This window comes from Sylvia atricapilla, chromosome 3, assembly GCF_009819655.1.
Source record: "Sylvia atricapilla isolate bSylAtr1 chromosome 3, bSylAtr1.pri, whole genome shotgun sequence".
NCBI classification, from domain to species: Eukaryota; Metazoa; Chordata; class Aves; order Passeriformes; family Sylviidae; genus Sylvia; species Sylvia atricapilla.
Genome location: NC_089142.1, coordinates 93,299,541 through 93,324,865, shown reverse-complemented (window position 1 = coordinate 93,324,865; position 25,325 = coordinate 93,299,541). Strand labels below are relative to the sequence as shown.

Sequence of the window (25,325 nt, the reverse complement as noted above, 5' to 3'; positions counted from 1 at the left end):
TTAGTACTTGGCTGGAAATCAGTGAGAAAACACATTACCAGGTGCTGTAGACACTGCACCTTTTTTTTTTTTTTTTCCTGCCTGTTTTGCTACCTTTGTAAGACTTTTCAAGTGTCAGCATCTTTGTTCTCTAGGAGTTCAGAATTCTGAGGAGAGGAGCATAAGGTCATTTGAGTTACACCACTTTTCAGCAAAGGAAACTGAGCTTTATTGCTGATCTTTGAAGCAGAGGGTAGAGTAGATATCTTAAAGACAAATGTTTTTGGATAAATCACACAAATGAGGTGCAATACCACTTTCAGCCCAAAAATATGTATTTGTATGACTTTTAAAAAGAAATGAGGAGTTAAATATGTTTTCTAAGCAGCACAGTTTCTCTCCTTCAATTAAAAGGTAAATGGTGATTGGAGGTGATATGAATGAATAATTTTTGGGTACAGCTGATGTACAGAAAGCTTTAAATGATAAGACATACATTGGTGAATATTCTTTGTGCTCAAAGAAGAGTTACTTTGTTTTGTTGAAACAAAGCTCCAAATTTTTGTCAGCAGTGTAACAGAGTTCTCTGGTGGATTTTATTGTAAAATAAAACTTGTTTCTTTCTCTCATACCCACAAACTTGCAACTGCCAAGAGATGTCCAGATTGTTTTTCCAGGATTTAGACACCAGTGTTCTGGTGGCCTATCCAGGACTCCCTGGGTTTACATGGAAGAGAATAACCTTGGTTTTTGAAATCCTTACCATAACTTGATGGTTTTTGTTGTGGTGATCACATGCTAGTACTAAATGGACTCTTTTTTGTGTCCTTTAGGAAATCAAAGTGATTAAGATTTTTGTTTCTCCATCCTGTAACACCTGTGTAAGTTAGGAGTTGCTCACTGTCCTTTATCCCCTTATCAGAGCCTTGAATTTTTGCTTAGTCTGAATATTGGCTGACCCTTATTTTAGAATCTCCTTTGTTTTCCTGATGTCCTGAGAAACTGCACATAGTTTTCCTAAAATCTTGATAACCTGCTTATCTAGTTGCCATCAGCCTTACAGTCTTTCTGCTGTTGCTTCTGATGCTTCCATACCAACATGGTGTTGTTTATCTGCCATTTGTATCTGTCTAAACATTTCCATTACAGTTCTATATGCCATGGAAGAAATATTTATTTAGTTTTCTTTGGAGGAAAAGAGAAGACATAATCACTCAGAGAAACAGATATATTCCACTGAGATTTTTGGGAAGCACTGACCTGGATTAGGAGCACAGGAAATTCAAAGATCCTTTATGAAGACAGAAGAGCTTGACTCAGCAGACCTAGCCTAACTAGAAATCTCGTCTTTAAAAAACTGACATATTTTGAAGTGACATTTTTTGAATGTTGCATGTCAGGTGCTGGGTGATAACGTGGCATACCTATTTTTAATGATCCCATGTAGGTGTGCAAATAAGCAGATGTTCTTTTCTCTTCCAGAGGCTAAACTCTGCCTAGTACATAGACCAACGTGACATGATTCATACCAAGCTGTGGAAATGTGCAGTTTATATCTACTTGTTTTACTTGAATTCTCAGGACAGTCCTTCTCCTTCCTGGGCTTAAATATGCAGTTTGACTCTCAATCTTACTGCTTTCCATTGAATTATCTTGCACTTCACTTGTTGGAAGGTGGCATGTGTTTTTAGCTCTACTCACTCAGATGAGCAGATGATATGGTCCCGTGACTCTGGAATTCAAAATATAGCAATTGTTTTTTCTGTATGGTTTTTATATTTGTTTAGCAGGTATATTACTAACCATGTAAACCTATTAATTATTGTATTAGTCATCTGCATGATTTCCTTATGTGGCTCAAGCCTAGTTCACGTTTCTCAAGGACAGTTTGTTCAACTTTTTGAAAATGTGTGCAGATGACACTGTATCAGTCACACTTTGGTCATATTTTGAAGTTGCCTGCTAAAGGCTTTACTTTTAATTGGAAACTTTGGGTATCGAGAAGAGCATGGTAGTTTAGGGCAAAACAGACACACAGTGGATGTTTCTTTTCCCCTTCTTGAATTCTAGTGACTGGGAATCCACCGACATAAAACCTTCTACCCAGAAAGCACAAAACCACCATTTACAGTTTAGACCCTCTTTCATAAACAATATGTTAGGGGCTAGAATCTGTAAAATATGTAATATTTTGATTTTAATTTGTTTTCCTCTCTATTTAAACAGCTTTACTCCATATTCTCGTGGTAATCTGACTTTCAGCATTCTTACCCCAGAACCAAACCACCGACCTGGTTACAATGATTTTTATAATACTCCATCTCTTCAAGAATTTGTAAAAGCAACACAAGTGAGGATTCATCTCCGTGGCCAGTATCACACTAATGAACCTTGGGTAAATTTTAGGCATAGATACTATGGAATTAATGAAGTTACAGTCAGTGGAAGGTAAGTGTTACATGACTCTTCCCAGATCCAGCACTGTCTCTGACTGTTGCAGCTCTGCACATAAGCATATATTCAGCATATAAGGACCTGCCTAAAATTTGATAACTTGTTTTGCTTTTACGTGTATGATCGAGAATGGAATTTGGTCTGAAGCAGTGTATCAAGTTGGAAATGATTGGTGTACTGTTTTGTAAAACTGTTTGCTCACATTTTATTTTGCAATTAATTATACTTATTACACAAATCTGTCAAAAGCAGTCCTTTCCTTGGAATTACCAATGTCTCTAAGGAAGGGCTTATGACTGAAACAATGGCTTGTGCTTTATTTCAGTAATGTTTCCAAGCTATAGATTCTCAGACATGTCTATTTTAACAGTTAATGCAGAGCTCATTCTTTGTTTTAGTTGGAGTTTTCCTTTCAAAAATTGGGTAGCTGTCAGTAAAACTTGTATTATCTGTGACTGACAACTTTATTGTGTATTATAAGTGTGCTGTCTTGTGAAAGGACTCATTATGCCCTGTAAATAATATGCAAATTTGGCAATAAAATAGTTTCTAAGAAGCATATGGTGCAGATTTGTAAATATTATTATTCCTGAAATTATTTTAGTAGCTCTCATTTTGAGAGAAAGCACCCTGTTAGAAGTCATGTTTACTTTAAAATTTTCTATCTTATTAGTATGTTTTGATTATTGATTTAGATGTATTATGATAATGCATTCAATAAAGCAGCTTTATCTTGGTGATGATGTCACAGTAAAATAATTTCAGTTGTAATTTGCAAAGCTATACCATGTCTTCAGAAGAACAACCCTTCAGGTAGAGTCATATGGTTATTGAATATTAATTATGATTCTATACAAATTTTACTTATTTATTTATTTTTTATTTTATATCTTATTTTTTTAATTTATTTTATTTTAATTTTTTATCTTTTATTTTATTTTTATTTTATCTTTTTTATTTTAAGGGAGATAAAATGGATTAAACTTCAAAATTATTCCTAATGTGGTTAAGATTTCTTGAAGAACTAGAGCTGCACTGGAAGTTTTAGTATTGATAATTGAAATTTATCTAATAAAATTTTACATGTTAAAGTTACATACTGAAATACAGTTTTCACTGCGTATCATATGAGGCAAGAGTAGCTCTACTACATGCTGGTTTTTATTTTCTTGAAAAATAATTGTTGGTGCTTAAAAATATATTGAGTGAAGTAGTATTTTGTGGTTTACTGCACCTAAGAACATTCTCTTTGGTGACATTTATTTCTTCTTAATAAAAACCCAGACTATGTAATGCACAAAATTGACTTTGTGACTGTGTAATGTATTTTTGCACAGATGTTTTCACGTTTTAACTTTTGACACCACCTATTCTTCTTTCAGGTGTAGTTGCCATGGCCATGCTGATGATTGTGACACAGCTATGAAACCATACAGGTGCCTATGTGTCAAGGAAAGCCATACAGAAGGAAACAATGTGAGTCTCCCCTTCACCTGTCTCTGCCACCAATGAACAGCCTCAACCCTGGGATTTCAGTCTTGGGAAAGAGTGCGTATGTGCGTGTTAGCACAGGCCTGTCTTTCAGAGGGAAACTTTCTGTAGCAGATTTGTATCAATTAAGGAAATAGATGCATTCCACTCACCACCCTCACCAAAAGCCATTTCACCACAGCCCCTCAGGGGTGTTGTGTTCAAGGATTTGATTTCTTGTTAGAGATTATCCTTTCAAACATTAGATGCAAACCTGAGATTAAGAGTGTGAGCATCTAATAAAGATTGTTTCTGCCTGCTGTAGCAAGAGTCCTGTAGGGTGAAGGTACTAGTCCATGGTAGTTTTAGTCTGCACCTGTGGACCTCAGACTCATTTAATAGGTGGAATGCAGTAGGCAAAGTCCTGGAGTTCAGCTTCCAGTTTAGTTGACTTTGAGAGGAAACAGTTCAAGTAAGCAATAATGCAATCCAAAGCACCATGAATGAAAAAAGTTAGTTTTCATTTGTGATTCTAAAATTCTTGGCCGTAGAAGAGCCAAGATGGGGCTGATTAAGTCATGGAAATCTAGATAAATATGTAGAGGAGAGCTAAATAGTACCACTTTTCACTTGTTTCACGCAGCCTTTGGATTTCTTGGAAGCTGTTCACATACAACTTATCAAAAGCAGAACCATGATGTATGAGTAAAAAAAAATGCTCAAAGAAAAGATTCTCTAGATTAATTATTTATCTCAAAAGAAAAAAAAAATGGAAAAGAAGTTGAGGTTAAGAAAGAATGAGCTACATCAAAGGAATGAATCCCTCAATCTCACTGAGTATTAGATTTCTATTGTGAGTACATGTTGTATTCCTTGCTACATTTATGCCTTTTGGAAATAGCCTTTCTAAAAATTAAGAAGAGGTTATGTGGAATAGCAACAGCAGTAGCAAAGGGGAGACTAATCACACATCAAAAAAAACCAAAATCCCAAGCAGTCTGTGCTTGCTGGAACAGAGCAAAGAGAGGTAACCTCAGAGCATTTGATGCAGTGCTCATGATTATGTGAAAGATCTTTGTAAAATTTCATAGGGGATCTAAGTTTTTTCACTTCTTAAGCAGAAGTGTAGGATCTACAGTCTAAATGGGACTTGAACAGAAATTTCAAGTTTTTAGATGGATCAAATTAGATAAAAAATTCAAGCTGACACTGTCCCTTTAATTAGAACACACATTGTGAAATGTTACTTTGTAAGGATTAATTATAAATATTTAATAAGATCTGGAAGTTCACCAAGCACTCTTGCAAGACTTATGCTACCTTGTGAAAACAAACCAAATACATTTTAATGATGTATCTGCCTTATCAGATATTTCCTGTCAATGTTAATGGGTTGCTCCACTGAGTGTCACATCTTTGATTTGGCATATATGCATTGTAAATATAATTGAAGTGCTTCAATTAATTGTATCAATTCTGAGTACAATAAGGGTATTTTAAAATTATTTTTCTCATTTTGAATAACCATGTCAGTATCTATTAAATATGAAATAAAATATCAGTAGTAATAAAATAGAATTAGTATTTGGAAATATATCACTACTTTGAATTTTATCAAAGATTTACATGGAATCCAAGCTGCTTAAAGATTTTTTTCAGTAAGGCTAACCCTTAAAAGCAAACCAAAATCCATCCTGATTTTTGACTGTCATTGACAATGATAAAGCTGTCTTATAGATTTATACTTGTTTCTTTGGCTCTCACCCCAGTGAATTAGGAACTGTAAAAATAAATTTATTTATTTATATTTTTTGGTTTAAATAAGCATTTGATGAAGCAAGTTTCCAAATATAACTTTTTTGGTAGAGAAAAAGAAAATATTTTTGAGAAGAAATAGCACTATCAGCTTGCACTCTTTTCTTAACTTCAGTTCTGTGCTAGCAGTGAGTAAGTCACCACAACTGAGGGGCTATAAGAGAGTTTTTTGCTTTAGGGTGGGTTTTTTCAATATTTTGTACAAGAAATCAGAGATCCTTGAAAAGCTTTTTACATGTGGCAGAATATGTCCTTGTCAGATTAACACTTAATACAGCTAAAATTGCTATCTTGAATTTATCTGGCATATACATCTGGCTAGCTGTTGTGCGGCAAAGAAATACCAGAAATGAAAAATCTGCATAACTATTACAAATAGAAATCTTAGTTTAGGTATTTACATCACTATGTTACAAAATCTGACACACTAGATGGAATTTGTTTTTTCCTGAATTTCATTTTGGTGAAGAATGATGATGAAATGTATTGCTATGAAATTTGAGACGATGGGAAGAAGGGGTTGCTTAAGAATGATTTGCAGATATTGAGGGGCCAGATTATGAAAAAAGAAGAAATTTAGCCTCACAAAGCTTGTCTCTCATTTTATGGAAAATATGTTCAGCTTCTTCATTTACAGATTGTTCTCTAAGTGCCTTGTGTCCAACTTTGGGCATATAGCTCTGCCTTTTACAAATGGAAACTGAGGGACCGAGAATGGAGTCCAGATTTTGGTAACATTTGTATGCAAAAATTAATTTTTAGACTTGGGTAAAAGTATGTTCAAAAGCTTTCCAAGCTGTCACATGATGAGCTGGAAACAGCCCATGAAACAACAAGCCAGTCAAACAAAGTTAGCCTCACACTGCAGCCTCAGGGCGTCTTTTAAATCAATCATATAGAACTTAATAGAGAAAGGTAATGGCAAAATATATAGGAATAATTATAGAAATCATAATAGAGAATAAAATTTTGAATATATAAAGCCACTCTGCTAAATGCTTGATAAGATATGAATGGAAGTGAGAGACTGACTGGATGCAGTAGAGGCTTCAGGTCTTCAGAATTTTCCATATTGGTTTTAAATATCGGAGGTCTGAAAACTGGATATGACATATGCTGATTTATCAAAAATTCAATAAATAAGACTTTTTATATTGTTACAGAAGAATCTATGTAAACTTCAGTTAAAGGTCAGTCTATATCATGTTAGATGTTGGAGTTAATAATAAATACTACATGAGGAACTGTAAATATTAACTACATTTTACTCAATAACAAAGAATTTTCACTTGCAGAAATATGCAGATGGTGAGAACTTCAGATACTGGAAAGCCAAGATGTAACTGAGAATAAGGACATCTGCATGTTTCTTGGTGTTACACTTGGAGAGAAATGTTGGTTTTGTTAAGCATTAACATCCTTTGTAAATCTACCGTTAGACCTTGAACCAAGCCCCAAATCTCTTGATTTTCAATTCTCAACTTCTGTGCTTTGGACAAATGCAGAGTCAAGATTTGGAGAATGAAGAGCTGACAACATGCACATTGTAGTGCTACCAAACATGAAAGTTCAGCCCTGGAGGTCTGGAAGTTAAGTTCATTTCTTAACCTAATAAAGCTGTGACAAATAGCAGGTGGACATGGGGACCCAGTGCCCATTTTTATTGCAGGCAGGTGTGACAACTGCAAGAAAAACAAATGTTTCACGCTCATTGCCAACTTCTGAATGACTGCTTTTTTGCCAAGGAGGTTGTAGATGGGGGGAGTCAATATCTTCTCCCAGGTAACAAGTGATAGAACAAGAGGAAATAATCTCAAGTTGGGCAAGAGAAGGTTTGGATTGGATATTAGGATTTTTTTTTTTTTTTCAGTGAAAGGGTTGCCAGGGATTGGAATAGGCTATTCAGGGACAGTGATTCCATCACTGTCCCTGAAAATCTTTGAAAGTGTGTAGATGTGGCTTTCAGGGACATGGTTTAGTGGTGAACCTGGCAGTGTTGGGTTAATAGTTGAATCTGATGATCTAAAAGGTCTTTTCCAAACTTAGTAATTCTATGCTTCTTAAAAGTTTTGTCAAAGTTTTAAAAGTCACAGAACAAGATAGGTTTCAAAGAGGCTCCTTGCTATGTAATCAGATGCCATCTTTTTCTCTTATACTCCTTCGTGCTTGTGTGTCATTTAACAATAGGTGCAAGCACAGGTGTGCATAAGTAACCGATCCAAGATTAAATCTGAAATGAGATGATGAATGCTTTCAGCTGCTGTGTGGCTGGCCATGCACAAATGGAAACTCAGGGCTGGCAGGTTGGTAGCTGTTCCTGTACTGTTTTCTTTCAAGAAGGACATATTTCCATAGACATGCTGGGAGGAGGGAGCAGTATGAGCTGGATAGCTTGGCAGTTAGCTTGTTTCTTTGTGGTACTTCCCAGCTTGTGCCATGCCTGAATGAACCCTCTTGTCTCATGTTGTTGGGTACTGTGTAATGTTTTGTAATGCTGATTTTTCTCAATGCAGAGAGAGAGGGGACATGGATGTAAATGAGGCAGTTGAATAAGTTAGAGCTGTGTAACTTTTGAGGAGTTATGGTCAAGGTGTTGCCCTTAGTGCACTTAAATTGAGATAATCACAATTAGTCAGAGATTGCTCTGATAAATAAAGGCCAGAGTTCAAGGTCTCAAGTGAAATCCTGCTAATTTTCATCCTGGAAACTCCTTTTTTCTCTCGCTGTGGTGATATTGTATGTTTTTGGTTTAACAGATTAGAAAAGGGTACAGTTATTATTGCTATCGTATTGCTTACTTTTTATTAAGTATCTTAAAATTAAATTTCAGTAGATAATTTCTTGTGATATAATTTTCTCTCCCAAGTGGCTTTTGTTATAATTTGTCTGCAATTCTTGGACTCTTAAGCTTATGATTTTTAATTCAGATTTTTTTATACACAGTTGATGCTTTCCCAGCACCAGCTGTGAGCAAAACAGTTTAGAAATTTCAATACAGTTTCCTAGTTTTCAGTGTATGGGTGAAATAGACATACTGAAAAATAACAAATAATTATAATGATGCTTGGAATAACAACCATGAAGAAAGATCAGTGTGCTTCTCAAGATTAAGAAAGGAGTTACCCAAAAAAGAAAATAGTTACCCAGATACTTAACAGAAGCAACTTATTTTGATGCATTTAAATTCCTTCTGAAAGACAGAAAGTATGATTGCAATATATTTTGTTTCTTTTGTTTCACTCACAAGGTCAAATGGTAGTGGCACACACTACAGTTATTACAGTGTTAGAAACTACAAGAACAGACATTGTTTAAAGTGCATACAAATGGATGGACCAGGTCAATGTCTTCTGTGCAATAGTCTGTATAGCAAGCACTATCTTTCATCTTTAAAGGTTAAGTGGACTGGAATCTCAGGACATTGGCCTGTGTTGGGTATCTAAATTCTTAAAATTTTTTTCTTCTGCTCACCTTACTTGGTTTTACTCCGTTTTCAAAGTGACTTTAGAAGGTTAAAATAATAATTAAAATGTTGGATTTGTTATTTTCCTTTGTGCTTTCTCACTTTGTGTCTAAGCCCAATATTAATTAACATTTAAATTGGGGAAAACACACAGAAAAAAATATGAACATAGGGACTATAATAGTAAATTTGTGAGGTGAAGAAACATTGATGTCTAAGAAGCAGCATTTTCTTTTATTTCTGGTTTATTTCAGTGCGATCACTGTTTGCCGTTGTACAATGACAAGCCTTTTCGTCCAGGTGACCAAGTTCATGCCTATGATTGCAAACCATGTCAGTGTTATGGCCATGCAGAAAGCTGCCACTATGACTTAGCAATGGATCCTTTTCCTCAGGAACACCACCGAGGCGGTGGCGGAGTGTGTGATAACTGTCAGCACAACACAGCTGGTAAGTCAAAGAGAATGGACTGTTTGTTTTACAGTTCCTTTTTGACTAAGTGTTGTGTCAGCTGAAATTAGTAATGCTCAATGGCTGACAGTACAATGAGAATTTATATATGTATATGTATTTTTAAACTATTCGGATATTGCAGTAACAACAGTGGTGTCAACTCCTAAGCCATGGGAAAATACTGTAAAATTTAACCCCATCTTGTATAAAAACTTTCATGCAAAACACATTCAAATAAATGATTAAAAGATATGGTTTCAAGGCTATGACCATTACATGTGCTAGAGCATTTAAATCCAAAATATATTCTTATTGGACCGGTTTAATGGGCAACACCTGAAACAGTTGTCAAATTTTGCTCTAATGCCAGCTTCTTGCTTACTAAATAAATCTCTTTCAATGTAGGTAGTAAATTTAAATACTTCTTTAAAAATTCTCTTCTATTTCGGTTTTCTTGACTTTATCTAGTAAAGATAAAAAAAGAAAAGTTTCAGGTTCAATTTTTCCAAAAAAAATGTATAGGCATTTGCATGGCACAGCTTTTATATAAGTGTGGTATTATATAACAGATGGAAGTTTAATGGAGTAAAACATAGTTTGTAACAGGTTCATTGTTTCATATGCTCTGGATCACTAAATTGGCAGGTAGAGATGAAAGGTGCATTAAAATGGACGTCCTGAAAATTATAGAATTCTCTCAAAGGAATAGTCTTTAATTTTGAATTATACAGCTAATTTTAATGAATTGGAAGCCATAATGCATAACCTTTCTTTCATCCAGGAAGGAACTGTGAGCTGTGCAAGGATTTCCATTACAGACAAGCAGGTGCAGATCTTTCAGCCATTGATGTTTGCAAACCCTGCGACTGTAATGCAACAGGCACCAAAAATAAGAGCCTCCTGTGTGATAATGTAAGTAGACTCAGTGCAGGAAAAGGAGAAAACCTTTCACTCAGCTGGGTAGAAAGCCATAAGTTTTTACAAACTGTATTCAGATGGTAACTAGTCTATAAAAAAAAATGCTTAACTTCAGCCTTTTTGAAATGATAATTGACTTACATCAGACGTCTGAAAGCTGAGAAAACAGCAAGGAATTTAAGATGTACTGCTGAAGAGTTACTCATCTAGATCAGCAACAGACATAAAAGGTGCTGTATTAATAGTAGTTTTGGGATGCTACCTCAGCACTCAGTAATGTTAAAACATTTAGATTCTGAATGTTTTTGAGGGCATTGGTACTGTTTTAAAGTGACTAAAAGGCTTTGAAAATTCAGGCAATAAGCTGAGCCTGAAATTGAACTAAAATTAAGCTACTTTTCCCTATAATAAGACAAGGATTGATCTCCCTTTTAATTTATAAAGTCCATTAAAAATAAAAGAAACCCACAAAGTGGTGCTGAAAAGAGAACGCCATCAGCTATGCTTTTAAAGCCAATGGACCTCATTGTCATGCAAGCTGTCTAGTCCAATAATGAATCTATCTATAACTTTTAAAACATGCATGTTGGAAAAAAACAGGATAAGTGATTAAAATCTTGAACATATACTAAAGATATATTGTGGTTTGTGTTCTATTTGCGTGTCCTGTCCATTGCCAAAATCTAAATTTTTGGTTAGGAAGAGGGAAGAAATAATTGTTTTGAAATTTATTTTAAAGGTAGAACTTATTCTGCAGATGTGATAGAACTTTTTCAACTTGTTGCCACTGTTCCTATCCCTTCTTTTTTCAGCACTTCTATTCATAAAGTAATCTCTGTCTTTTTTCATCATATGTTTCTTGTCATTGAATTTTATTGAACAGTGAACTCTTGTGGATCCTATTGTATTTTCATCCTCAGTTACCATCACAGAGGTACAAATACATGCCCAGTTTGACTCAGTGCAGCTCACAGGACTCATGCACATATTCTGTGTGACATGCAAATTTAGCAAAATATGTTTTTTTAAATATTTTTAAAAATACTCTGTATTACTGAGAGAAATTATTTTATAATTTTCAGTCTTCTGAAAGTAGAAGTAACACATGCTGCCAGTAACACAGAAATGGAAAAAAAAAAACCAACTTGTAAAACACAGGTATCATGTTAGGACTATTTTTCAAGACATAGGAAGAATGAAAGCAAATGTTAATTTATGTATGCAGAGTTTGTGGTGAAATGCTAACCTAAATCAACTTTAACTCTGTTTAGTAATCAGAGGAACAATAGTTTACAGAGATTAGAGTTTTATAATGAAATGTACAAGAATGTTGATGATGCCTGACTATGAAAATATGAACGGGGAGACAAATTGGGAAAAATGGGAGAGACTGTATTGCTCAAGAATGCATCAATTGCTGCAGTAAAAGCAGAGCAGGGAGAAATGATTGAGAGGTATTAAAGAATAGATTAATAATGCTGGGGACTAAAGGCTGAAATGAATTACATGAAATAGGAAGGCATCATTGGAGGAAGTGTTTCCAAATTTGACCTGTGGAAGATGGAATCATAAGGAATAAGGATCCTACTCATGAAAATTAATTGCCACATCACATTGATAATTTCCAAGGAAATTTGCCAAAAATGGGGCAGAACACACTTTTAGTGCATAACTCATCACTTTCTTCAGATCATCAACATTTTTTTCTTTTTGCAAAGTGCCACTTTAGTCACTAAGTTCAAAGAGGTACAGAGTTCTAAAATGAATCCGTTGAATTACAAAACAATCTAATCTATTGAATCCCACAGAAAGAACATTCACTCATCAAATGAAGTATTATTCATGCTGATAGTTTGCAAGATGTATAGAAGAGCTGACTGCAACACAGTTGCTCCCATCTCAGTTCTTTGGACTAATCATGAAAACTTTATACTTCTGTTACCTATTGCACTCTACCCTTGGTGAGAAATGCATATAGGTACGGAGAATTTCTCCCTGCAGCATTTCTCACTTCTCATACATCTGGAGATCATGTCCACTTACAGATCAGTGTGAAACTTCCTTTGTATTTTAAAGTGCAAACTGACATGATAAAACTTCAAAATTGTGCCTTTATGGCTTACAGTAACAGGTGGAATTTTAGAAGAGTGGTGTAGCAGTGCATCCACAAGCGATTTGTTAGGTATTTCTGCAGAGTGAGATTTTCCTTTGAGACTGGTGAGTACAAGTGAGAATTGCTGCAGCCTGATAAAATCTGTCCACTTCTCTGATGGTTACTGCTGTTTAGTCATTACAGAAAAGATGGTTGCATTGTCTTTGTTAGCATTTGTTATAAAATATTTCAAACAATCAGAAAGTCCAGATGAATTATTAGGGGTTCTTGAGTCTTAGGAGAGTGAAAGAAGAATTAGCTGCCTTCCTCCTTTGTCCCTAACCATTCACACATGAGTAAGTTCTACCAGAATACCGCTGACATGATCATTCTTGCTCTAGTTGGAGTTTAATGTTTTCTGGCCCTCATACCAAAATCCTTTACTCGTTTTCCTGTGCTGCTTTTTACCCAGACTGCTCTACAAATGCTTACATATTCTATCAGGCATCGCAGCTTGTAGTCCTTTTGTGGTTCTGTTATAGTAAGTCATATATAATGCTGGAGGGAAAAACACTCTTTTCCTCAGCATTTGTTTTTAGGCAGACCTGAAAGTGCTGCTATTGCCTTTACGTAGTCTTTGGAACTAACATTCTGGTCTCAGTGAATTTAGTTATCTTTCTTTACTCCGCTTTCCTGATTTTTAAAAATTTACCCTTAACGGCCAAATAAATATATATCATGTACTTGTTGTTGTGAGAAAGCTGTAATTTACTGCAGATGATGTTGCTCAGAGTTGCAAAGATTTAATTTTCTTCTGTCAAGTTGGCAGCTGTATTGTCTCATCTTACCAGAAAACTCTAAAGCAAGAAAATGAACCGAATGTTAGTTACTTTTTTCTCTGAAGAGTCACATGAAAGCAGATTCCAGTGCTACTGAGTAACTATCTGAACAGATTTCAGATTTCACCTTTCTGCACACTCCCTAAATACTGTTTTTAAAAAATTGTAAATATATATGCACAAAATGAAAATAGTATTTCTATTTCCCCTTCTGAGTTAATTATTTTATCTGAAATTAGAATGAGCTTTCTCATTTTCATTTATCCATCTACACGGATTTCAACCTGTTGTTTGTGATTGACAACAAATAAATAAATGTGATGCAGGGGAAAGAACATAGGTTAAACCAGTTAATTAAGGGGATTTGAGTCGATATACAAAAGAGAATAATAAATGTGAAGAATGCAAATGTGGCAATGAAAAATATTGTGCATAGTGGAGTCCATAAAAAACCAAGTTATCAAATGTTGTGTGTATTCTGAATCTCAGGTTTCCCTTAATGGGAGGCCTTTAATGTTGCTGCTAAAATGAGAGAAAATGTGCTTTTTGACATTCAGTGATCCTATGGCTTTATTTCAGATGGATTTTATGAAGTGAAAATGCTGGTTTTCTGTGAGAGTTTATTTGTGGGATTTGGTCCACTCCCACCCCTTGGAGTGTTGTTGGCAGAGGGTAAATGCCTCATTTTATTTTTTGAGCAGAAGTAGTGGAAAGCTACTAACTTTTGAAAGTCATCGTACGTGATGACAAGAAGAGATATCAGGAGAGTGCAAAGGAACTTCATTATTGCTGCTTATTCAATTTTCAGTTCCCAAAGCTGACATCCTGAAAATACTCTCAGGTATTTGGTGTCAGACCATTAACCTATGTGTGTGAGCCAGCACACCATACCGTTCTCATTTCCTAAACTGGAGACAAGGAAAAGAAAATCAAAGTCCTCAACCCCCTTGCCCCCCGCTGCCTGAGATTGCAGACAGTTGGATGCTGGGGGCCTTGCCAGATTTGCATCAAGTAAGAAGATAGTGAGACATATATGATTAGCATATATATCAGAAAAGCAGAATGTTGAGATTGGTACCAATCAATTACAAAATTGGTGATGGCAGGATGAACACAAAGAATTTCATGCCAGACCTAAATATACCCCTGAGTCTTGCAATGCCCTAGAACTTGCAGTGGGTCAAGGGAAGGTGCTTCTGCTGTGGTAGAGAATAAATAATTGAAATTAGTAATGACTTGGCCAATTATTAAATGTTACTTTTGTCAGGTGTTTTGGGCTTCAAAACCAGAAATTAGCTTTGAAAAAAGAAACTGCAAGCGTCAGCTTTGTTTTATTTAGTAATATCCAGCCTCATGTCACATTTATTGTCCACAACTGGAGAGACTTTCTGACTATGTTTTTGACACTATTTGCTTCTATTACAGACACCAAAGAATAGCAATATGAAATTACAAGCATATCCAAGGGGAAGGAGTTGATTTTAACTTTCAGAAAGGCTTAGGCAAATGATTTTTTCAACAAATTGCATTTTTTAATATAAGAGCATGTATGGCAAACTAGAGTTTAAATAGTCAGAATTTATATTTCTGATACTATGATATGTACATGTTGAATGTAGGTGAGTGCTATGGCTGAACAGTTTGCTGTACTCTAACAAACAATTGAGGCAATTCTTTGGAATATGTCACCCTTTGTCCTGGGTGCTTAAATATCTTTCTAAGTCTGTTTATCAGTCTAGTAACAGGACATTGGAAGGGTTGCTGAGCAGGCTTCACTTTCAATTTGCATTCTAGATGTATTGTGTTAAAGTGTCCCACAGTTAAAGAGTGGTATCACAAGAGTCTAAAGCAGGTGAACTCTGCAGCACACCTAAAATTCAGACAAATTAAGTAGTTGGATTCCTGATTAAGGACAAGTCTGCAGCTGTGGTTTATGCAGGACAAGGTTGCTGGCATAGCTTTTGTAACTGTTTACACTCAAGGATAGAGGAATAAAGTGTATTTTGTACGTAAATTATAAATGACACAAGGGATACATGTGAACCCAGCATCAGTGATTTTCTGTATCAAATAAAAATTGTAATTATTAGGTCCCAAGACACACCACCACTTGATAGTAATGCATGGCCAGGTTCGTTTTCAGAGTGAACAATCCAGACAGGTATTTTCCATCGGTGATTTAGTACCAAGATGGTCATGTTAATACACAGGGTGTTTGTGTCTGCTGACTGTTAGGGTCAGAATCGGGCTTCTCAGGCATAAGTAACAGGAGCACAGATTGCTTTCTGCTCTTCTTTAACCAGCACTGGTTATAGAAGAAATAGAAAACAGAAATATCTTTCTTTAAGATACATTTCTTTAAGATAACATTTGAATTGGGGAAGGGGGGAAGTTTCAATAATATTGCCAGTGAACAAATGGTGAAATTCTGGTTAACAAAACCTTGAAATATTCATTGCTACCGATATTTTCAATGATACCATTGTTTCCAGAGTAAGCTACATTTACAGAAATAATAATAGTAATAATAAAAAGAGCCTCTTTCCTTCGTAATTCACTTGGATTTTTAGGTAGTTATTGAAATGGTTTGTTCTCCCCATTTTGATGTAGATTTCCATGTTATAACCTGTGATACACCTGTTTCTGCAGTATTATAAACACTTATAAGCTTGTTCAGTTTCTTTGAAACAGTATTCACTGCCAAGCATTTCATAGGCTATTTTGGTGCTTCTCTGTCTGTAAAGACAATTAAAGATACTGTTTTTCTCTATTTCTCATTTTTTAAATCAAATTCTCCCCAGATTAAGCCCAAATATTCTTTTTACAAGGAGAACTGTGAATGGTTTTTTTGGCTGGTTCATGGATAAAATTTCAAATTTTTGGTTAGCCAGATGTTTTTCCCTCATTTGAAGAGTTATATTCTTCTTCAAGCATAATTTTTTTTACCATGTCATAATAAAATTTGGGGATGTACATTTTCTGCAAGTGTATGAGATGAAAATTGCTGCTTCCTGTAATAGCTTGACACAAAGTTATCCTGAAGATCCTGATATTCTTTACTTCTATTAGCACTTAGTAATCTACATTTCACTTATGGCATATGGAAATACCTACCCTTTGCTCACAATTAGCCAAGGGTTTCCAGGTATTCAACTCTGCTGTATGAAATGAGGCTAATCTAGCCCAGTATCTTCTCTGATTACCAGAAGCATGATCCTGCCATGATGTGTTTTTGAAATTTCAGCTATTTAGGGCTACCTGAGCTAAACTCAGGATTTTCATCTGAGTAGCCACATTTGTTGTAGTTTGTTGTCCACATATGAAATTAATCTATCTAATATTTTAAGCAATTAATTCATTTAAGTTTACTTTCTTTGAATTTCCTGGGTTTTCTGTCTTATAACTTGAGAAAAAAAAGAATATTAATTCTATGAGACAATCACGATTTTGTAGCCATGTATTCCCTTCATTTCCAAATTTATTTTACTATTTTTATTATATTATTCCAGCCCCTTTACTTCCAAACTGAAACGTCTTTAGTCTCTTTTCATTTGTATCTTCGCTTATTCTACTCACTCTGTGACCTCTTTTATTTTAGAGAGGATAACCAGATACACAAATTATGTAAAATGTTGATACAAAATGGTTTTTTTTTTGACAGAATGAGATTTCCTGTGTAATTTTCAGGTCCTTTCTTGATAATCACAGTATTCCTATTGCTTTTTTAACTGCTTCAGAGCTTCCAAATGATTTGTAGGGGAAATGGAGCAGCTTTAACAGCTTCTTTCTTGAGTGGTAATAGCTAAATTTGGATGTATCACTGTCTACCTGTAGTCAGTGTTGGTTTTCCCCAGGCATTAAGCTTGTACTTCTTGATGGTGAAATTAATTTGACTTTTTGATCATCCATTTTGTTCAGTGTATGTGATATGTTGCTGATTTAAAGAAATGCAGTCGTATCAAGTAGCATGATTTTCCTTTGGGGAAAAAAGTACCAATCTTTTCCAAGATATCATTTTAATTTCTAATAGAATGTAGATAATAATAATACAAAAAAGTCTACTAGAATGTGGATCTCAAAAACTTCCTTACAGCCTTTTAAGGAGATTAATGTAATTTTATTCCTCTTTTACTGGTGTTGATTTAAGCAATTACCAAGTATTTGAATAATGTTATATTTTATTTCATCTGGAACTTTAGTATCATGTGTAGTCACTTCTCAACAGATGAGATTTTCCTAAAATATTTTTCTTCTGACTACTTTTGTTTTAAATCAGTCTTAAAAAGTCATTCCTGATATAGAAAGGTAGTACCTCTTTCATAGTGAAGAGCTGTGAAAGACTTCCTTTGCGATCTCTGTTGTGCTTCTCTTTCCTGCATGAGAAATTATGAACATAATCATAAAAGCATTAGCTGGTCATCCACTCTCCCCAAAGCAGAATGGTTGTCAGTAAGTACTTTATCCAGTCAGTTGTGATTTTGTCTGGATAAATCTTGATACTTCTGGGAATAGAGATTCAACATCCCTTCTACATAGCCTGTTACTGATGCTGCACTTCTCTTTTAGTGGAAAGTTCTGATGTCCATTCTGAATCTGCTCATCATACCACTTTATTATTTATTGCCCTGATTCTCTGATGATCTTCCTTTGTTTCTGACATTCAGTTTTTTCCCCTTCATTCTTTAGGCATGTTGCTTGTTAAATGCTCATTTTTGTGTTGCCTTGTTCTAGCTTTAAAATTTGGCAGTGGTTATCCTCTCTTATTTAGCTGTGCTATTTTGATCTTACTTTCACTTATTGAAGATGAAATTTTGCGTGTAATGCTTTCCTTCCTATGATAATTTTTGGAGTTACTTCAAAGTTTTTTGGGGTATGAGTTGAGTGCTATTGTGTAACCTGTGCATGCTGCAATCACTAGCACAAAAAAGTTTCTTTTACAGCTGTGCATTTAGCTGGGTATTTTTCTTCATTTAGGATTAAACTCAGAGTTGCTTTTCACATGTGAGTTCTCTGATGAATGGCTGTGATGCATGACTGAGTCTCTTATAATACACTAAATATCTAGATCAAATCCAGTCTAAAAGGGAATTAACTTGAAAATCCTTGTTGCTGTGTTTTCTGCTATTGTGGTCTTTTAACTCTTCTCATACTTGCTGTTGTCCTGCCTTTTTAGTATCTACATCTTCCTGAAAAATAAGGCTGATACATATCAGTAATATATCTGTATCAAGAAGTCATATTAAAGAGATTTTATGAACTACAGAACCCTTTTATGAGGAAAGGGTAGGAGTATATGCTTCTCTAGCTTTTATTCAATACTTCATGCACTGAGAATTTACTATTAGATGTTGAAATGCTCGTTTTTGTGTTAATAAAGCTTAGAGCTTCATTTTAGATTTGAGGGTGTGATGATAATATTTAAGTGGAACTTGCCAGTAGCTTTGTCTCTCCTGTTGTTTCAGCTTGGCTTGACTCATGGGTTAAAGATGAAAAAGGCAACTGTTAAGAGAAATTTTGGTTCAGTAGCTAATTAAAAGCAAAGTAGATTTAACTTTGTTGAACGTTGTTGGTGTCATAGATGAATGTTGGTTTTGAATTGCTGTACTTTTTCACGTTTATAAATATTTGCACTGAAAAAATATGCTGACCCAAAAAAATTCCTTATAACACAGTTTCTTTATTTCTGCATTTCCCAGAACACTTCAGTTAGAAAAGTTAGTTTTTGTTCCCTGATTATGAATCCCAAACCGTTTGCCAATTCCCATCTCTGTGTTGCTTTGACTCCCTGGGATTGTTTTTATGTTGTGCATTAAGCAATGTCTTTTTTTCTCCATCCCTGTGCTGTTGCCCTTCCCTGTGGTTGGTTTCCCCACCATACTGGAAAGTGATGAATATAAAGATTGCAGGTTTTCCCTGGCATTCAGAGGTCTGAAATTGAGGTAGCTTTTCAGGAGTCCTTTAATCTTGCACAAGATGTGTGACTCATACTTCCAGATCATGGCCCAGACAGGACAGAGGATGTGTCAACTCCTGAATATCAATGCTACATGTTTTTAAGGAGAGGGTGAGGACCGTTACATACCTCCAATGAAGTGGAATGGTTTGGACTTCAGCTAAACCAAGAAAAGAGGAAGAGGGTTCCAGTTGCTGAGCTGTTGGATCACAGCTTTCCGTGAAGGGAGAGGAAATGTACCTTGCATGAGTAATGAGAAAGGAAAACCTTCAATTTTGCTTCATTCTTATTTAACTAACATTTCCACAAAAATAAATAAGCATGTGGGCTGAAAAAAAATGTAATGCTTGATGTTTGGAGATGATAGTTCTTTACGGTAACTGTGATTCAAAAACCTATTCATTTTAATAGAAGTCACCATATCTACAGTGCAATTTTGTAAATATTCTTTGCAGGTTCTCTATCCAGATGGTAAATACAGCTGCATTGTTTACTCACTTCTTTTTCCCTTCTGTCTTGAAAGAACAGGACTTTTAGACTGTTCAAAAGTTGAATAGTTACACTCTGTTCAATATTTCTCTGTTTTCCTTTCTCTCAACAAATTAAAAAAATGCTCACAGGCTTATTTTTTTTTCTGTTCCATTTAAAATGTTCTCCTCCCCAACTCATACTCCCATTCTTGTTGCTAATGAATGTATCATCTAAAAATAGGTATGTTCATCATTCTATAATATTTTGTATCTTTCTAGATTGGAGGCCAGTGTAATTGTAAGAGACATGTGTCTGGCAGACAATGCAATCAGTGCCAGGAAGGATTCTACAATCTGCAACAGTCAAACCCTGATGGCTGCAGTCCCTGTAACTGTAATACCTCTGGGACAGTCAATGGAGATATTACCTGTCACCAAAATTCAGGACAGTGCAAGTGCAAAGCAAATGTTATTGGTATGTGTAATGCAAGAGTTCAGAGCCATTTTTCTTGTTTTCTTTGGAAATAAAATGCACTTGGTTTCTAAAGGTATAGAAAGCTTCTTTGCTGAAGGCAGACTGCTAAAATGAATGAAATTAACTGTTGAAAAATTATTAATTTAATAATTCTATCAAACTACAGCTTGAAGCTTAGTTTAATCAACCCTTTAGAAGTTTCTTTATGGCATAGCTATGTTAGCTTACATAGCTCCATACTAATAAGTCACAGAAATAATGTAATTTGCTTACTGTGTAGATGTTTCTTGTAGGAAATTAGCACTTTTTCAACGTGTTTTGTACTTAATGAGTTCTAAGCAAATCGTTTCCATGCTAGTTTTCTTAATAGACCAAAATAAATGGATTTTTTTCTCAAAATATTCTGTGCTACAGGGTCCTTTGTGATAAATCTATCAATTTTTTTCTATTATATTTCTTTGAACTGTTCCTATGAAATGCAAAATAAGTCAACATAATTCCACAGATCATGTACATAGCTAGGGTTAGTTATCAAGGGCCACATAATTTTAATTTTGTAATTCAACGCCAAGCTGATTATAATAAACTACTACCTTCTGTGTTATTTATCATTTTTTTTACAAGACGTGCTTTTTTGTTTGTTACTCCCACAGGTATTTTTCAGAAATTAGATTTGATTATAGCAATTTATTACATCCAGCATATTTGAGGGGAGCCACAGCCACATAAGGACAAAATTTATCAAGTGCCCAAAATACACAGTATATATAATACACTTTGAAATGTTGATGTATGGGAATATTATGCAAGGAGAATTTCCTGATAAAGTGAGCCTTGCATGGTAACTGTACATGTCTCAGACTATACATATGTCTCAAAAAGAAAAATTCCTCTTCTGCTTTGTTATTAACAGAATTAGTAATCTATTTTTTTCTTCACCCTAACCAGTTTCTGGGTTGCATTAATAATGTTCAAGTACATGTTAATATATTTGATATTATATACACACTCACTTGTGAATGTTGATTCATTTGTAATAATGTCTTTGTTGCTTTTGGAAATTAGAAGAAAGAAGAAAATGCAGAAAAACAACAAATAATGAAAATAGCTCTAAACAGATTGAAGCCTGAACAGTTTCAGTCCTTTTTCCTGTGGAATGCTGTATTTTTTGTACAATGAAAAGGGTGCTAAGAGTAGAAAACCTCTGTGCATCTTAAACCCTTTCTCTACCTTGAAGAAAAAGGACTTTAGAGCATTCTTAATTATATATTCTATGCCCACATTTGACGTTTGAACCTGTGAAAACACTTCTTAATTTGGTGGCAGTTTGGCAGACAAGAAATGCAGAGTCTGGTTCTCATGTATTTGCTTATCTATATATTACATTTTCTCCCCTTGATGAAAACATTAAAAATTGTTTTTATTTTCACTGAGATAGTTGTTAAAAAAAATTGTGGATTTGTGCTTTCTGTACTTATCTGCAGCTATGGGCGGAAGGGGGCTGTAGTTATGCAAGTGTTTGTTTGCAGGATAAAGACCTAATTCTTTCCAGACTAGATTCTGTTTTTTGTTTTACAAGCCAATTGTAAATAAGCTTCTGTATGTTGAAACGTGTGCAGCAAACTTTACCAGGGAACTTTCCTCTTTGGATTTCTAAATTGGTTTTTAGAGCAATCTGTCTGTTGCCATTTTATCTATTTAAACAAACATGGTAACAGAAAAATGCAACTATGGACTGCAATGTTATGAAACATGAACTGTTAGAGTTAACACAACTGTTAAATCTTACTAATGATTCTATCACCAGTAAAATACATTAGCACCAATAATTTTATTAAAGTAGGTCATTCATCTAGAATAAAAAGGTAGAAGAATGTGAATTAAATGCCAAGCGTGCTAACTCCCCTGTACTTGTTAACATTGAATGTGATGCCCTGTAGGCCTTCCTCAGTATCGTTAGGAATAGATTACCTGTCAGGAATATGTATGGCATATTCAAATAAGCACTGCGCATATTTTTAAAACTGATATGATATGAATCCATGTAGACCAATTTTAATAGTTCAAAATGAGTCATAATTCTTGTTAACAATACAGTTATTTTTAAAATTTGCAGCAATAGTGGTCCTTTTTTATTTTCCTTATTGAAATTAAATGATATGCCTTAGGTGAGTCATTCATCACTGTTAAAGGAACTTGCCTTCTGTTGGAGTTTTTGAGGTTTTATCCATATATATAATGCATTCCCCACCATTTTTAGTTTTATTTTTCTGCATGTAAGTTTCTAGATGTATTTTTGTGTGTTTTTTTATTTTTTTAAATTATGAAAATATTTTGATGGAAGATTGTATTTATATTTTGCTATAAGAAACAATTAAGGCATAGCTTCGTAGTGAAGGATTTTCCCACTGCAAGGGAAAAATACATAACTGGATTTGCATTTTTCGTATAATAATCTAGTTTGCTTTCTTGTAATGTACATTTTATAAACGAACATATAAATGCCATCCCTTGGGGCAGGGATAAAGCAAGCATTGACTTTGAAAACAAAGCTAATAAAACTACAGGATGAAGCATGAAGAAAAGAGTTTATATTTTAGTATACTGCAAGAGTTAACTAAATCATACGTTTAGATAAAAATATTTAATTTCGGATTGTGGAAAACATTTTCTGCTTTCAGTAAGGGCTAACAATAAAGACTGACATAAATGCGATCAATGATAAAACTGAAGTATGATGTTAAGAAAATAATTTGTTATAGTTAGTCTAACTTGTGCTGTCCTAGTGTATATTTAATGTTTTTAATACAATATATAAATCTATTATCAGAATAGATTGTGAGCCCAGTGCAATTCTCTGTGTATTGCGTTTCTACAATATAGGGTGAAGAGTTCACATAGGCATTGATTGTGCAACAGGTGCCATTCTGGGAGACAAAGAGATTAATTCTGCTTTGTCTTAGAAATGCTACAAAGAATCACTTGCAAAAGTATCTTAAATTGTACTGAGAGGCCAGGAGAAATGCATTGCTTCTGAAACAAATTGGAAAAGTAAACAGATTTTTGGGATGCCACAGTTATTCAATTGATTTGTGCAGCCTTGTCACTCCTGTTAATTATGCTGGTGAAGAATATCAGTCCTCCCTCTCTTTTTGTTTTCATTTCATGTGTAGGATACTTACCCTTTTTAAAAATGAAATTAATAACTTTTAAGATTTGGGGTTTATTTTTATTAATTCCTTTTCTCTTTCCAGGTCTGAGGTGTGATAGCTGCAATTTTGGATTTAAAGCTCTCAGATATTCTAATGAAGATGGATGTGAGCCTTGTTGGTGCAACAGCCACGGCTCAGTGAGCCAATTCTGCAACCCTCTCTCCGGGCAGTGCAATTGTAAAGAACGAGTGAAAGGGCTTCTCTGTGACACCTGCATGGACAACTTTTATGGGCTGGATGTAACTGGTTGTAAGGCTTGTGAATGTGATGCTGCAGGGTCGATTTCGGGAACCATGTGCGACGCGAGGACGGGGCAATGTGCGTGTAAACCAAATATCGGGGGAAGGCGCTGCGACCAGTGCCTGGACGGGTACCACAGAGTGCAGAAAGGTCACTCCTTCCTTTGTCTGCCATGTAACTGCGAGAAGGCAGGGACAGTAAATGGCTCTCTGCTTTGTGACAAATCGACAGGACAATGTCCTTGCAAAGCTGGTGTGACTGGCCTTCGGTGCAGTCAGTGCATGCTGCAGATGTACAACCTCAGCGTGAGCAACGCCCGCGGCTGCCAGCCCTGCGACTGCGACGCTCTGGGCACCTTGGCAGGAACAGTTTGTGACCAGGTCTCTGGGCAGTGTGTGTGTCTGCCTCAGCGCCAGGGGAGGAGGTGTGATGAGTGTAAACCAGGTAAGGAAACTGGAAGACAGTCGATTTGATGTAGTAACTTTTGCTTTGTTTGGTATCATTTCCTACAGTTTTTGATATGTGTTTAGACAGCTTAATGTCTGACATTTCTCTGACATATGTTATAATTATTTTTCCATTTCTTCCTAACTGTGTGAGTGAGAAGAAAGCATTAGTTTCCTAGTCACCATCAAATATTCATTTTGTTTCCAGATATATAATTTGTATTATTACTGCGGTTTCAACATGTTCAAAATAAGGTTAGGCTACTTCTAGATATTGAGAAAATATACAAATAATCATGTCCAAATCCCTGAAAAAGAAGTAAATTGGCATAATCTAATGAACAGCAGCTATCTTCATAATGAAAAATGTGGATTTGAAGGCAGAGTGCATGCTCTTCAGGAAGGACACTTCATGCATAAAGCTGAGCATGGCAGGAGGCACAGGGATGCTTGCTTAAACTTTGATGAGGCTGGCGAACATGCCACTTAGAAAGCATTCACCTGCCTTGTGTTGGGGTTGTACTGGCTTGCACAAGGACTGCTTACAGTTTGGCCCTACAAGTAGGTGATATTTGCAGTTTGCTACATATTTGTTCAAGATTTTATGCCATATTTGTAAACAGAGTTTTAAAAGTTTAAAAGTTTATCTTAAGTGAGTAGCTCTGTAGTATATTTCAATGTTTGTGTTTTAAAAAGTAGGTGGATAAAGTGAAACTATAGGTAATGTTAACCTACCCTCCATCATAATATTAAGCAGCTAGATTTAGTTCAAATTAAATACATATGCAATTTATTCAAGTAGCAGGTCACATTAAAAGGTACATTATAGCTCCATTGGTTTTAATATGCCATTCAATAATTTGAACAGGGGTTAAAAAAGCTGCTTAACCTCCATTAAGTATTTTTTAAAATGCTTTCATTTAAATTATTTTAGGTACATATACTAATAAATAAGGCAGCATTCTGTTTTTCTTAGTTCCTCCTCCAGTGCTATTTGACCTGCTAACCCTCTATAGCAGCCACTTAATCAGAGATCGGCAGAGGAA

The 25,325-nt window shown here is 35.1% G+C and overlaps 1 protein-coding gene across 1 annotated transcript in view; it reads left to right on the top strand.

The window, feature by feature from the left end:
* Nucleotides 1-25,325, top strand: part of USH2A (usherin) — a 377,078-nt gene that overhangs the window by 42,059 nt on the left and 309,694 nt on the right. Inside the window, exons 8-13 of the mRNA XM_066316187.1 lie at nucleotides 2,206-2,427; nucleotides 3,816-3,909; nucleotides 9,436-9,631; nucleotides 10,416-10,546; nucleotides 20,186-20,381; nucleotides 23,636-24,277. Of these exons, the coding sequence (XP_066172284.1) occupies nucleotides 2,206-2,427; nucleotides 3,816-3,909; nucleotides 9,436-9,631; nucleotides 10,416-10,546; nucleotides 20,186-20,381; nucleotides 23,636-24,277 (1,481 nt within the window). The remainder of the gene's footprint in view (nucleotides 1-2,205; nucleotides 2,428-3,815; nucleotides 3,910-9,435; nucleotides 9,632-10,415; nucleotides 10,547-20,185; nucleotides 20,382-23,635; nucleotides 24,278-25,325) is intronic.